Source organism: Drosophila montana, unplaced genomic scaffold (assembly GCF_035044405.1).
Source record: "Drosophila montana isolate Dmon_TW-CO22-7 unplaced genomic scaffold, ASM3504440v1 contig_1783_1, whole genome shotgun sequence".
Taxonomy (NCBI): Eukaryota; Metazoa; Arthropoda; class Insecta; order Diptera; family Drosophilidae; genus Drosophila; species Drosophila montana.
This window is the reverse complement of record NW_026996710.1, coordinates 154,773-170,231: the sequence shown is the minus strand read 5'-3', so window position 1 is coordinate 170,231 and position 15,459 is coordinate 154,773. Positions and strand designations below refer to the sequence as shown.

Here is a 15,459-nt window from a genome sequence, read left to right as displayed (position 1 = left end):
TGTCCATATTCTGGCTTGTGGGACTCTTCTACTAAGTTTCAGGCGTAGATGGGCGCGAAAGCCTAGCTTGCATGATTTGATTCAACTTCTTGGGCCAGGGCGAGTGCCGAAGGCAAGTTGGATGTCTAGCGAAGATACGCCATGATACGTAGGTTTCTTGTAGGCCAACAAATTCTAGCAGTCATTTGACCGCGTCTAAGTAGTTGTCTTCATACACACAAAATTCCGGCAGCGTTATGTGGGTGGTTATAAGCTTACCTGTTACCTCGGTTATCTGTTGCATAAACTCCAATCTCAGGTTGTTGCTGGCTTGCTCGTAGTGCCCCGCTCGCGCAAATAAGGCGCTAAATGAAGCCCTCTTAATTTATTTTCTGATCTTTTGCTTCCTAGACCAATTATTACTAATATGGCTGATCAGCCCACTAACATGTATTTTTCGTTTGGTTCTTATTATATTTTATCCACAAATATATCGACGTCACCCTGGCTTCTAGTTTCCTGAGCTCGTGGAATCTTTTCCGTTGGGCGCCAAATAAGTTGTTTCCCCTTGGTGTAGGTGGTGGCCGAAGGGCTCAACAATAAGACGATTGGAGGTTCGGTTTTTAGTTATTTTTTGGGCACAAACGGACGATATTAATGTCACTTAAAAACTTAATACCAAAGACCCTTACTTAGTGTTGCCGGAAGCCGCTGATAGTAATAACGCTGAGCTTGCGTCTCGTGCAAGAAAGCAGGTTACCATAAACACGAGTACTGTCGCTGACTGCCGCAATGCTGACCGCTACTTATGTTTTGTCAGCTTTCAGCTGCTGCCATTGCATGGTCGTTGACACCGCGGAGGGGATCAGCAGCTATCTTACATACATCAAGAATCTTTCATTTTATAGCATTCACCAGCTCCCCACCCTCTCCACATAGCTCTAAGACAATGAGAATACAGGAATATTCTTTAGCACAATACCACTGTTGAAAATTTCGTCAAGAACGTGTGCTTATATTGGCATATGTTTGCGGCAGCTAGCGCAATTGCATGTATACATGTACATGACCGTCCTTATTGAATCTGCAAGCTGCAATTGCGATTGTATTGTATTCTGTGCTGTGTGTATGTATCGAAAATGAATTGTTGGTATGGCTGTCGAGTAGAAGCGGTGGTAAGTATTGTGGCAATCGATAAAAATCGATATCGAAATTCCTATTTTAGGCATATCTCTTATGTTTTAAGAGCTAATGTCGCCAAATTTGACATGAAGCTTCTATAGTTTTATACATCAATTATCTTTTATTTAATGGCTAACGCGACCGAACTACCGAACAATTATATTTTGAGAATATACGAATATTCCATAGCACAATAAGATCTACTGCTGAAAATTCATCAAGATCGGTAAAGAAACTAAGAAGTCATTAAAGAAAACGTGTAACGCAAGAATTTCTGTATACATTTACATACATAAATATATGCATACACATAACTATTATTGCAATTACGATTGTATTGTATACCGTGCACTGTATTGTGCTGCTATTTTAGTACAGTTTTATTTCATATAGACCTAATTTTTGGTATGGCTGTGAAGTGCGGGGCGGTGGTAAGGTTGAATGGCGTTGCGAGATCGAGTCTAGAACAGGGAAGTAACTTTTTATACCCTGAACCCCAAAACGGATAATAAAAAGTAAAATGTATTTGTGCGAATGCTTAGAACATACACACAGCACAGAATACAATACAATCGGAATTAAAATGCAGCTTATAGAATTCAAGAAGACGGGCATGAATTTGTGGGTGTACATGTATACAGAAATTCTTGCAATTGAGATAGCTGCCGCAAACATGTATCAATAAAATCACATGTTTTCTTTAATAATTTCTGTGTTTCATAACCGATTTTGAAAACATTTTCAGCACTAGATCTTATTGTGCTATAGAATTGTCGTATATTCTCATAAAATAAAAAATTACTTGCAAACTATGGCGTTAATTTGTGGGCAGCTCCAACTATTTACTTGCGGAGGGTTGGCGAAAGCTATAAAATGAAGGATAATAGATCTGTATATACTATTCTAGAACTACATATCCAATTTGGTGGATCTACTTTTTATAACTTAAGAGATATTAACCAATTCCCCGGATTCGTTGGTCTTGTAGCCAGATATTTGAATTTTATTTTGTGCACCTTTTGCTTCTTACCGGCAAGATCGACTTTGGATAATACTCGGACCGGTTTGTTTCAGTGGGCACAGGATACATTTACAAATAAATTACGCATGTGTAATTTGTAGCTTCTTAGGTAACTCGAGTATTGGAGAAGAAAAAACTTATAAGTCAACGTTGCATGAAATAAAATTTCCCAAAGGTCAAAGTAGCTGTGTGATTCAGAATAATAAGCATTTGCATGCTGTGTATCACATCCAAATTGCGTTTGTATTGCTCGAATACATGATTGTTAATGATACCAATGCTAGTTGCAGTGCATTTTTCCAGAAACTGAGTGGAACTGGATATGACTGAGGATTGACTTACCTGCCGATTGTGCGACCAGATGACGGTTGGAGGTGGTTCCGGTGCAAATCTTACAATGCAAGTTAAATTAATGGTGGAACCTTTATTGATGTGTAACTCGGGGCCGCCAATAACCTCCGTGATAGGCTCTGCATTGGGGGAGAGATAAAGATAAACAACATAGCGTTACTCTGTGAAAAAGTCACGTCAGATCCAGCACTACCGTTACATATATCGCACACGGGCCGTGCTCTTTACAATTCTCCAAAATACGACTGAAAGACAAGTAAATGACTCCCATAGTCCCCTGTCACCCTGTACAAAGCACCAAGCTCTACACAGCTTACAAGCAGTCTAACTTTCTTTCTTACATATCTTCATATATAAAACTGTTTGCCCTGACTGATTAGTGATCAACGCACAGTCCAAACCTTCAGAGCTAGAAAGCTTTAGTTAACAAAACACGAAAAACGGTTGTGTAAAACATTTTGATTACCGTACGATATCAACATCATTTTCATAGATCTTTGTTCAAATTCATGTGCGGGGCTTACACTTTTCTGAAAATCCACTTCTCCTTGCTATAAATGGGCGTCAGAGATATGATGTGTGAAGTTTCGCGATTAAATTTGTTTTCAAAGATCTTTATGAAATCAGACAAACAGCTCTACAAAGTTAATAAATGCATGTTTTAGCGATTTAAGAAATTCCAACAGTGCTGAATTGAATTTGAAAATTCACAAACGATAGATATAGATATGTCACTCAAATCTGGGTTAATAACATAGTCTAAAACATTGAAAATGGGTAAAATGGGTATAAGAAGTTTTGCAAATAATGGTTGTGCAAATGTGTTGTACAGACAGAAAAAAGAACCTCCGACCCCATCGAGTATATATATCTTATTCACCATCACTAGCGGATTTGATCTGGCCATATCCGCCTGTCCGTATGTATTAACGCAAGGATCTAAGAACTTATAGAGCTAGAGACTTGACATTTGAAACGTAGGGCCTCCTAGTGCTCGCGCAGTACGAGTTTGTTTCTGTTAAGTTTGACCACTAACCAAAGAACATATAGATGGGACATGCCGTATAAGCAAAGTGGGCAAAAAAAATCGGTGCATATGGTCCAAAAAAAGAGTAAGATATACATATGATGTCTTTTTATTCGCTTACACTATAGGAAACTACTTTGGCTTACTCTCTTCCATATGTTTTGTGCGATAGAACGGCATCGCTGTTTATTTTTATCTCGCTTGCACTTACTCTCAGTGCTCTCAATGCTCTCTTTGTGTCTAGGTACCGTTTAAATGTTTGTGTATGTGTCCGCACAAGCAAAAATGCCCACAAAATCAATTTTTCCGAAATATCTTCCCTTTTGAATGGACGAGTAATATGAAATAATGAAAGGGTTTGCCACTTCGATGCGAAATTCTTTCCTTTTAGCTCGTTATTGTTTCTATTCAGAATGCTGATTGAGCAAATGCTTTTCGGCTGCAAAATCGTAGCACTTGCGATGAGGTAATCGTGAAACAGCCAACAACATTTGCAGACGCATACGAGGTTGCAAATTCCAGGAATCTGTTACCACGATCAGCAAAAGCAGTTAATGACAACCAAGCTGCAGATACGGAGTCTAGACGCAAGCCGGGTTTTTCGCCAATCAGGAAAAAGCCTTCATGCGGATTGAAGAAAGGAAGCTAGAGCTAAGGGAGGCCAACACTTGCGCAGAGATTGCAAATTCAAAAAGGAAAAATGCGACGTGTGTGGTAAAGTAGGGCATATATGCAAGGTAAGTAAGTCCAATAAGAGACTGATCTCCGAGTCAACAGATTCAGACGACCCGGAAGAGATACAATTTATACAATAATCGAATACCAATGACATCAAGTCAGTGGGTAGAAAAATCTTAACAATGAAGACTGATGGAATGTAAATACCAATGGAACTACACACAGGTGCTCCGTGCAGCATAATGAATGAAAAGACTCTTCGGATAAATAAACATTCAATACGATTAAAGAAAACTGACCGAAAATGTTCTAGTAATCCAGGGCAGTTGTCAACGTGACTTATGGAAAGACTACACGTAAACTAAATCTTTATGTAGTCGAAGGATACCTGAACTGTGAACACTGTGTTGGCAAAAAAGGATCTACTAATTTGCAAATGAAACTGATTTTACTGGAATCTGTACAAAAGATGCTTTTAACACCAACTACATAGATCTGGACATGTTCACTACAAAAGGAAGTGCAGTGAAAACAATAGGAGTACAAGTGGCGGGATTGGCTAAGAGTAAGAGAGCACACCTACAGCAACTACTAACAAAATTCGATTCGATATTTGACTCTGCAGCTGGATCGTAAAAAATGACCTACTGTTAAGGTGCACCTAAAGCCGGACGCGAAGCCCATTTTCGCAAGAGATGTACCATTTGCGTATTGCTTATGTCAAAGAGATCGACGCAAATATTGCTGTGGACTTCTATAAACGAGTTGACTACTCAGAATAGGCATCTTAAACATGCGCTAACGACAGAAATGAGAGGTTTACGAATCACTGGCAACTATAAACCTACTGTAAATTCTCAAATGATCATTGATGAGCATCCGATTCCGAAGACAGCGGATATATTCACAGGGCCCACTTGAGTATAGTAAAAATGCAGGGTATTACACGCTCTACTGGTCATGAATCGAAAGGGACACCGAGAATGTGGCAAGAACTTGCGAGTTCTGTGGAAAACATGCGGATCGACCTCCAAAATGCGCCGATCACTATTTGGAATACCCTATACGCGGTCCCATTTGAAGGTGCCATGCTTTTGATTGTTACGGATGCATACTCAAATAAGTTGGACGTGATGGTCACCAAATCAATTACGGCAACCACGACAAGCGCATTACTAAATGACTTCTTTCCTACGTATGGCGTCCGCCTCATGGTAGTGTCCGATAACGGGACAAATTTCACTTCGACTAAATTCAATCAATACCTCACATCTGTCAGCGTCAAATATCACAAGTTATCGGCACCGTATCACCCAGCAACGAACGCTAAGACAATTGGACCGAAAGACACGCCTCGCATAGCACAACTGGCGAATCTTCAGCGACCAGAAACCATCATGGAAAAGGTATCAGCAAAACCACATTTAAAATGCTAGCAAACTTGGCACCAATTCGGGATTAAAGATGTAGTTTACTTCATTTCTGGAAACCCGTGAATGGATCAGTGGATACGAGGAAAGACTGTGAGACGTTTGGGCAGCCTTCATTATGAAATTCGACACAACAATAAATTCTAAAAAAAAAATATATCAAACAGATCCAAGGCACACAGTTGAAAGAGGAAGAAGAACAACAAAACAAACAGGTAAAGAATCCAGAAAATACACCTCATCAGCAAAATTATAAATTCGCCGCCTGCTGTTTCCATAGCAGACCAGAGACTAAGAGAATGCAGCATTGGAGCAGATTTAACTACCGGCAAAAGACAGGGCAGTCAAGCTGACGAAAATTGTAGCTTCAGAAAACCGAAATCGTCGCGCACAGCTGAAAATAATAGTTCACTAAATCAAGATGTACTGATTTCAGTACCACGGGGATCGCCAACTTTACGAAGATAAGCACGTATAGAAATACCAACGCGAACGGAGCAAAGTGTACGTCGCGCAACTCGAGTACATAAACCAAGAACATTATTCTCACCCGTTCCTTTAGAAGAGCAACAAATGTTATGTTTGTTTTTTATACCATGAACCCATTAAAAATGAGTTAAAGGGTAAAATGTATTTGTGCTAATTTATGCAGGATGAAGGAAGCATCTCCGACCCCATAAAGTATATATATTCTTGATCAGCATCAATAGCCGAGTCAATCTAGCCATGTCCGTCTGTCTGTCCGTCCGTTCGTCTGTCCGTATGTATGAACGCAAGGATCTCAGAGCCTATAAGAGCTAGAGACTTGAAATTTAAGCTGTAGGTCCTCCTAGTGCCCGCGCAGTGATTTGATTCCGATATTCGATAACTTTCCCCGTTTCCAGGTAATCGATAAAAATCAATATCGAAATCCCGTTTTTTGAGCAATTTTGGTAAATAATAAGAGCTAGAGTCACCAAACTTGGCATGTAGCTTCTAGAATATATTGTGATATGCGCACATATAGAGTACACACTGTACTCAAAATATATCAAACTATCACACTGTAACACTTTGTTGCAGTGTTTACATATGCACATTTCAAGTGCATACATATGTAATATGACCACACATATATGTGTGTAGGCAACAACGCAGCGTCAGCGTTTCCCACGCAAGCCGGCTGCGCACTACAATACATAAGTGCACATATCATACTCTCTCTCAGCGCGGCTCTCAATGCTGCTTACAAATATAAGTATATAATATAACCGCTCCGCTGCCGGCGTCGCTGGCAGCGCAGTTCGCGCGGTCTTAGGTAAGTAGTAAGTAAAGATTGTAAGATTCATTCAGAAACAAAGAGCTAAACAATAAAGTTTGCATTGGAGCAGAAAATCCAATGAATAAAAGAGTTTATATTGGAACTTATTTCTACAATAAGTAAGAAATATTAAATTTAAAAAAACATTAAATAAACGTCGCTTCGTTGTGCGCCGGCCATTGCCCGCCAAGGAGAAGAAGCAGACCATCTCTAAGGCACCCAGCCCATCTCACCCCGCAGTGCTACAGCGCCAAAACAGCCGCATTGCCCTGGAAAAGGAATAATAAATAAAACTTTGCCATGGAATTGACATGTGCGATGACCAGCACCGGCACCGCCTGAGCCCATAGGCCCCGGACTACTGCAGCAGAGAAAAAAAAAAAGGAATATAACAAATTTAAATCAAGTTTACATTTAAACCAACAAAGTGGATTCCGTCAGCCTAGAGGATACTGCTCCTGTTGAGCAAAGGGATGCACCGAGCCTGGCTGAGGCTTTAGAGGTGTATCCAAACGATGGACCCCGCCCACTCACATTAGCTGAGTACAGGGCAAGACAACTGAAGAAACCACCCAAGAAGACGAAGCGTGGTGGACGGATAAGAAAACTTCTCCGAAAAAGACGACTGGAACTGGATTTACAGAAAACTTACACCAACGAGGAAGACCGACAACGCTGCCAAGAGCGTATAGACGAGTTAAATAAACAACTTCGCACTGGTGCGAAGTAACGCAAAAAGGGCTGCAGAAATGCGAATGCCCCACTTTGCCTTTAGTTTAAATTCTTACAAACAAGTTGAAGCACCCTCAAAGTGCAACTTGGAAACTACTAACCTCTGCTAGGCTATATACTAATACCATATGATTGGCATAGAATTGTATAACGAAAAACTTGTAAGCCAATCGTATGTACAACTAACCGACTTTTTCCATTAACAGAACGAATATATAATTGCATGTAGGTTACAATAGGTACATTTTAAATCAACTTACATTTTCAACAAAATTTTAAAATATATCAAATATATCAAAAGATAATACATCAAACGTTAGAAAAAATTTAAAGAAAATTTATGGATGTAAAGAGAAGTAGATAAAATTAGATACATATATTTCGTATTTGTGTTGGCACTCCCAAAATTGAAAAAAAAAAAAATGCTCCGTTTGCCTCATAAGGTGTTTCAACAATTATGTACATAAATTAGTCATGATTGAAGACCAAAATTAACAAAGTATACAACGACCATACAGACTTTTGTATTCGAGCCATACAAATTTTGCAAAGGCATAGAGAATTCATATCAGTATATGAGTTCGAATCCGAATATATAGAGAAATATGGCACAGTAACAAGTCCACTCTATTCATGTTCTAAAATAGAGTGTGGAATAATCTTGTCGACCTTACCCTACGTCAGAATAAAAACAATTATTGACGAGCATCCGATTCTTGGGCCGACAACAATTGACTTTGTACGTCTGCATAGGTAGTATCAAAAAATAGCAAGAGTCATTATATAGGAAGATGGGGGGAAAACAATCAAAGGCAGATGATAACACTGCCAATGTAGTTAACGTGGTAGAAGTTGTAGACACCACTCCCCATGTGCAGTTAACAAACATACTGCTAACAATACTCATTGTAATAGCCTCAGTAAACGTCCTTCTGAAGATTTATCTTCTGCATACATGAGTCGAGCCACCGACAAATATTTAAGTAGGGGAAGTTCACATGGACTGGCCCCAAATAGTAGAAAAAAAAAATAAAGCGGCATAGGGAAAATTTTGATAAATCATACAAGTGCCTTAATAAAAGCGCACCAGTTTTGAGACCCACCATAATTAAACACACTGGGATCCTTGCATATGAGTACAATGAAATCAGGAGTCTAGTTACCGAGTGGCAAAATAAACTGACAAGATTACACAGAGTCCAAACTTCAGACGTTTTACAGCGTCTAAGGGATAATCTGGTAAACTTAAATAAAAGTATGATCTCAAGCTTTACTACCATCAGTGTTAATACACCGGTAACATTTGATAAGTCACTGTTGGCAGAATCAACGACAGACGAAAAACTGGAAGATTTAAACAAAATAAACATGGCTCAAACAGTAGTTGAATTTTTAAAATTAGCCTCATCACTCATACCTGAGTTCGATGGAAAGGCAGAAAATTCACAAAGTTTCATAGACGCTTTGAATCTCCTTGATTCTCAAAAAGGCTCGCATGAAACAACAGCTATCAGTCTCATAAAGACAAAACTGAAAGGCCTTGCGAGAAACTTGATAAGCAATGAGCAAACTATCGCTCAAATAATTGCAAAATTATCAAGCACAGTAAAAGGCGAATCAGTCGAAGTATTGTCAGCCAAACTACTTAACTTGCAACAGAAAAGCAAAACTGCCAACCAGTACACTCAAGAGGTTGAGCAGTTAACAAAAGCCTTAGAAGGAGCCTTTATAAACGATGGCCTAACACCAGAATTGGCTAATAAATATAGCACAACCCAAGCTGTAAAGGCAATGACCAAGAACTGCTCTATAGATAAGGTAAAACTTATCATGCAGGCAGGCACATTCAGTAACATGAATGATGCTATCTCAAAATTTGTAATATAGTGTATCTTATTCTGCCAGAATTACTCTCAGCGCGGCGGAAACCGCGGTCGAGGTAACTACAGAGGAAGGGCAACCGGCTCATATGGTAACAACTCATACGGCCGTGGCTACTACCGCGGTGGTAATAACAATCGCGGTGGTAATAATATAATAACAGAGGCCGTGGAAGATCTAGAGGTTATAATCATAATAACACTAACACAGAAACAATGTTAGGGTAGCCCAAAATAATTCGGGAAACCAACAACCCCCTTTAGATACACAGAATTAATAAAAGTTCATTCGATAAACTTCAATCTCAATATTTTTGTCTCTTTTTATAATGTAGAATCAGGAAAGAAACTGGTATTTTTAATAGATACAGGTGCAGATATCTCAATTTTAAAAGAAGATTCTGATGTCTTCAACGACATCAAGTTGAATAACACTATAGACATTCAAGGTATAGGTCAAGGAATCATAAAATACAAAGGCCTCGCCCCAATTGAGCTACAAGCAGACAAATATATAATTCCTCACAATTTTCATATAGTCGATGCAAATTTCGCTATACCGTGTGACGGAATAATAGGCATAGATTTCATTAATAGTCTTAATTGCAAAATAGACCTAGAACCTTTGAAGATTGTTTATAATAAGACCAAACAATAAATGTCCAAATTTATGTTCCAATAACATTCAGTTCTGGTAACAATTCAATACTTCACCAGCACGATCAGAAGTCGTCCGAAAAGTTCAACTAACTTCAAGTGAAGATAATATACTAATCACAAATCAGGAAATTAACCTGGTATTTACGTTACAAACACAGTTGCAACACGAAAACCGAATAAAGACCAATTAATTAATATAAATAATCTGAACTTTGAACCACTTTCGAACTACGACGTAGTTCAAACTACTCCAGAAAACAGAAAAAACACAGTAATAGCTCAATTAAATAAAAACTTTCCAAAACAATTTAAACCACAATTAATAGAACTATGCACCAAGTATAGTGATGTATTCGGACTTGAAACCGAATCAATAACAACAAATAATTTTTATTAACAAACATTGAGATTGAAGGATACTTATCCAATTTATATTAAAAACTATCGAAGCCCGCATAGTCAGGTAGAGGAAATTCAAAAACAAGTAGGCAAATTAATCTCCGACAAAATTGTGGAACCATCAGTTTCAGAATACAATAGCCCACTTTTACTAGTTCCAGAGAAAGCACTTCCAGACTCAGAAGATAAGAAATGGCGATTAGTAATTGACTATCGTCAGATTAATAAAAAACTGTTGTCTGATAAATTTCCACTACCCAGAATTGATGATATTTTAGATCAACTAGGTAGAGCAAAATATTTTTCATGCCTTGACTTAATGTCAGGCTTTCACCAAATTGAACTTGAAGAAAGTTCAAGAAATATAACGTCTTTTTCAACGAGCAATGGCTCATATCGCTTTACGCGATTACCTTTTGGTTTAAAAATAGCGCCAAATTCATTTCAGAGAATGATGACTATTGCATTCTCTGGACTCGAACCTTCTCAAGCATTCCTTTACATGGATGATCTAATAGTTATAGGTTGTTCCGAAAAACATATGCTTAAAAACTTAACTGATGTTTTTAAGAAATGTAGGAAATACAACCTGAAGTTACATCCTGAAAAATGTTCATTTTTTATGCATGAAGTCACATTTCTGGGACACAAATGCACCGATAAAGGAATCTTGCCAGACGACAAAAAATACGACGTCATTAAAAATTATCCAGTCCCACACGATGCGGACAGCGCTCGAAGATTCGTTGCATTCTGCAATTATTACAGACGTTTTATAAAAAATTTTGCCGACTATTCTCGTCACATAACAAGATTATGTAAAAAAGATGTTAAGTTCGAATGGACAGCCGACTGCCAGCATGCCTTCGAACATCTCAAATTGGCACTAATAAACCCAATATTATTACAATACCCGGATTTCAGCAAAGAATTTTGCATAATAACTGATGCAAGTAAGAAAGCTTGTGGAGCGGTTTTAACTCAAAACCATAATGGGCTCCAACTCCCAATTGCTTATGCATCCCGAGTATCAACAGAACAAGAATTAGCAGCAATACACTGGGCAATTACACATTTTCGACCATATATTTATGGCAAACATTTTACAGTCCGAACAGATCACAGACCATTAACATATTTGTTTTCAATGGTCAATCCTAGTTCAAAGTTAACACGTATGCGGCTCGAATTAGAAGAATACGATTTCACAGTAGAGTATCTAAAGGGTAAAGATAACTATGTAGCTGATGCGTTATCAAGAATAACCATCAAAGAACTCAAAGACTTACAACTTAAAGTCCTGAAAGTCACTACCAGGCACCAAAGTAAACAGAAAAAATCCTGCGCAGGAAAACATCCAGTAGATTTGCCTATGCAAACTCTTGAGAACGCATCTAAGCCCAACGTATATGAAGTCATTTGTAATGACGAAGTACGAAAAGTAGTGGCCTTGCTTATATAAAATAATATATATTTTTTCAAACATGGAAGAAAAGTTATAGCAAGAATTGATGTTAGCGATCTGTACACCAATGGAACATTTGACTTAGGTCAGTTTTTCCAAAGGCTTGAAAAAGAAGCCGGTATACATGAAATCAGCCAACTCAAACTGGCACCGAGCGAAAAGATATTTGAATTAACTTCAATTGAATCTTTCAAAAATATGGGCAACATAACATTAAAATCATTACGAGTAGCGCTACTCAAGCCGGTGACCACAATAAAAATGAAAAAGATCAAGAAGCGATACTGTTTACATATCATGACGATCCAATACAAGGAGGTCATACTGGCATTTCAAAAACGCTAGCTAAAATAAAACGACACTACTACTGGAAAAATATGACACGTCATATAACCAAGTACATACGTAGATGTCCTAAATGCCAAAAGTCGAAAACCACGACACACACAAAAACACCTCTGACCATTACATAAACGCCGATAAATGCGTTCGACAGAGTGATAGTGGACACTATAGGTCCACTACCAAAATCCGAAAATGGAAACGAATATGCAATTACGATGATATGCGATTTGACAAAATATCTTGTAGCTATTCCAGTACCAAACAAATCCGCTAATTCAGTTGCAAAAGCAGTATTTGAATCTTTTATACTGAAGTTTGGTCCGATGAAGACGTTCATTTCGGACATGGGAACTGAATATAAAAATTCTATTATTAATGACCTGAGCAAATACCTAAAGATAAACAATTTAACGTCTACAGCACACCACGACCAGACAGTTGGAACAATAGAAAGAAGTCATAGAACTTTCAACGAGTGCATACGTTCTTATATATCAGTTGATAAGACTGATTGGGATGTATGGCTCCAATACTTTGTTTACTGTTTCAATACGACCCCCTCTATGGCACATAACTACTGTCCATATGAGTTAGTTTTCAGCAAACAAAGTAATTTGCCATCGTATTTTAATTCAGTAAGTAATATAAGTCCATTATATAATATAGAAGACTATGCTAAAGAAATTAAATATAGATTAAAAGTAGCATATAAACAAGCAAGAGTAATGCTCGAAGAAAATAAAAGGAAGAATAAACAGTTATACGATTTAAAAGTAAATGACATAGGAATATCAATAGGAGATAAGGTCTTATTAAGAAATGAAACAGGTCATAAGCTAGATTTTAATTATATTGGACCATATAAGGTCACTGGTATAGAGGATATAGATAATATATTAATATCAGATACTACAAATAAAAAACAAAAAGTACATAAGGATAGGTTAAAAATTTTTAATACATAATCATATTTGTAGCATGGCCATAAAAACACAAAACAAAAAAATATAAAAAAAAAATAAAAAAAATATATATGTATATATATATACTATACATATATAAATATAAATATAACATTTTTAGATAAAACCTTTATATTACTTTCAAAAATGTTCTTTTATTCAAATATCAAAAATAAAATAACAAAAAAAAACAAAAAAAAAAGGGAAAACCTTTTTAAATATTATTACATGCAAATATATATTCGCAAAACGAAAAAAAAACTTTTTAATTATAAATATATACACATTTAATACTATAATATATAAAATAGCTTCACAATATTACGTTATTTTTCAAAAGGAGGGAGATGTGATATGCGCACATATAGAGTACACACTGTACTCAAAATATATCAAACTGTCACACTGTAACACTTTGTTGCAGTGTTTACATATGCACATTTCAAGTGCATACATATGTAATATGACCACACATATATGTGTAGGCAACAACGCAGCGTCAGCGTTTCCCAAGCAAGCCGGCTGCGCACTACAATACACAAGTGCACATAAAATACTCTCTCTCAGCGCGGCTCTCAATGCTACATACATATATAAGTTTATAATATAACCGCTCCGCTGCCGGCGTCGCTGGCAGCACAGTTCGCGCGGTCTTAGTTAAGTAGAACCTAAGTAAAGATTGTAAGATTAATTCAGAAACAAAGAGTCTATATGTGAACTTATTTCTACAATATATATATCAAGAATCTTGTGTATAGCTATCACCAGCTCCCCGCTACTACCTCATAGCTATAAATCAAGTAAAAACACAAATTTATGCTGCCCACCAATATAAGCCACAATCAATATGCAATTGTCATTTTGAGAATACACGAATATTTTATAGTACATTAAGATCTACTGCTGAAAATTTCGACAAGATCGGTTAAGAAACGCAAAAAAAAAATGTGTTTTGGCTGCCCACGTGTTTGTGGCAGCTAGCGCAAATTCCAAGTATTTCTGTATACATGTACACACACACATTCATGCGCGTCTTCTTTGAATTCTATCAACAGCATTGCAATTGCGTATTGTTTTCTGAGCTGCTATTTTGATTCGTTTTTTTCTCTTTAAGACACAATAATTGTAGTGCGGTCTGTTGCGAGTTTGAAGCCTACCGAGGAAAATTTTTTTTTTTTTTTTGCTCGTGTGGTTCTTGAGTAGAGGCGGCGGCTAGCAGTGCGGTTCGTTGCAAGTTCGAACCCTGCCAAGAGAACTTTTTTTTTAACTTATCTTTATTACTACTAAAGCAAACGTGCGCGTAGCGCGAGCTGATTCTAATAGAAAATGTTTTGAAGTTTTCTTTGAATTTTAGGCAAAGGGAGAATTAGCAGTATACAGCCGGGTGCTTATTAAAATATTATGCTTGTCAGATGATTGATGCATATTTATTTTCTATACAGTGCCCTCCTTCATTATGGCTATAGCTATAAAATTAAAGATACTTGACCTGTATATACTATTCACGAAGCTACATGTAAGGTTTGGTGACTCTAGCCACTAACCGTACAATGCATAGATATGTCAAACAGCAGAATAATCGAATCACGATAAATCGCAATGAGTGAGCCCCATGGGTGCCTGCGACTATTTTGTTATGCCCAGAGAGAGTAAGACTGCTGAAAGTGGCATCCGAACGCCGGCCTCGAAAGCCGAACGTTCAGTATGAAGCCGCATCTTGCTCAGCGCAGAACGTCGCTGCGGCTGATGCTTTTTCTTAATATATGTATGTTAGTTTTAAACCCTTACAGCTCAAATAAATATGTGTGTATGTATCTGCAGAGTGTGCCTCCCCTGTAGTTCGTGTCCACCGGTGCACCGTTAACGATTTTGCTACCTCTTTAGGATGGGTAATGGTCTCAAACCGGGGAAACACCAATTCGTTAGACTAACGAATTTAACATGGGGATGTCATTGCCGCGTACCGAGCGGTACGACGTTGCATGACGATGACCTAGCGAAATACATATTGCAAGAGGGTTGACGATTTCGTTAGTACACTTAACTTA

The 15,459-nt window shown here is 37.7% G+C and overlaps 1 protein-coding gene across 1 annotated transcript in view; it reads right to left on the bottom strand.

The window, feature by feature from the left end:
* Nucleotides 1-15,459, bottom strand: part of dpr8 (defective proboscis extension response 8) — a 267,234-nt gene that overhangs the window by 111,637 nt on the left and 140,138 nt on the right. Inside the window, exon 3 of the mRNA XM_064700530.1 lies at nucleotides 2,525-2,652. Within this exon, the coding sequence (XP_064556600.1) occupies nucleotides 2,525-2,652 (128 nt within the window). The remainder of the gene's footprint in view (nucleotides 1-2,524; nucleotides 2,653-15,459) is intronic.